This window comes from Myotis davidii, unplaced genomic scaffold (assembly GCF_000327345.1).
Source record: "Myotis davidii unplaced genomic scaffold, ASM32734v1 scaffold666, whole genome shotgun sequence".
NCBI lineage: Eukaryota > Metazoa > Chordata > Mammalia > Chiroptera > Vespertilionidae > Myotis > Myotis davidii.
In genome coordinates this window covers 322,661-323,033 of record NW_006296629.1, presented here as the reverse complement: position 1 = coordinate 323,033, position 373 = coordinate 322,661, and the positions used below count along the sequence as shown (strand labels likewise).

The 373-nt window shown below is 62.7% G+C and overlaps 2 protein-coding genes across 2 annotated transcripts in view; one reads left to right on the top strand and one right to left on the bottom strand.

Moving 5' to 3' along the window:
* RAB2B (RAB2B, member RAS oncogene family) overlaps positions 1–282 on the bottom strand; it is a 13,075-nt gene extending 12,793 nt beyond the window's left edge. The window contains exon 1 of the mRNA XM_006772357.2: positions 84–282. Within this exon, the coding sequence (XP_006772420.1) occupies positions 84–129 (46 nt within the window). The 5' untranslated portion in view covers positions 130–282. The remainder of the gene's footprint in view (positions 1–83) is intronic.
* TOX4 (TOX high mobility group box family member 4) overlaps positions 1–373 on the top strand; it is a 30,137-nt gene that overhangs the window by 14,933 nt on the left and 14,831 nt on the right. The window lies entirely within an intron of this gene.

Here is a 373-nt window from a genome sequence, read left to right as displayed (position 1 = left end):
GCCCACTGAGCCCCGCCCCCACCACCTGATTTGGGAGCTGGGGATCCCCGCCCCAGCCAGGAGGGCAGTCGCCCGCCGGTTACCTGTGTCCCCGATGATTATGTATTTGAAGAGATAAGCATAAGTCATGGTCCTGTTTCCTCTGGATTCCGGGTCCGCCCGACTTCAACAGCCACTTGCCTCCGGCCTCTCTAGCCACTCAATCCGCCCATCTCCGGCCCCTCTAGTCCCGATCGCGTCTCTATGGCTCTCCCCAGAAATCCTCTCTGGGTCGGAGCCACGGTCGTCCTCAGGCGCCGCCTCCCGGGACGCCTCTAACACACCTCCTGCCATAATTCCTCCAAGCGCCAGGGGGCGGTAGCTAGTCTCTCCG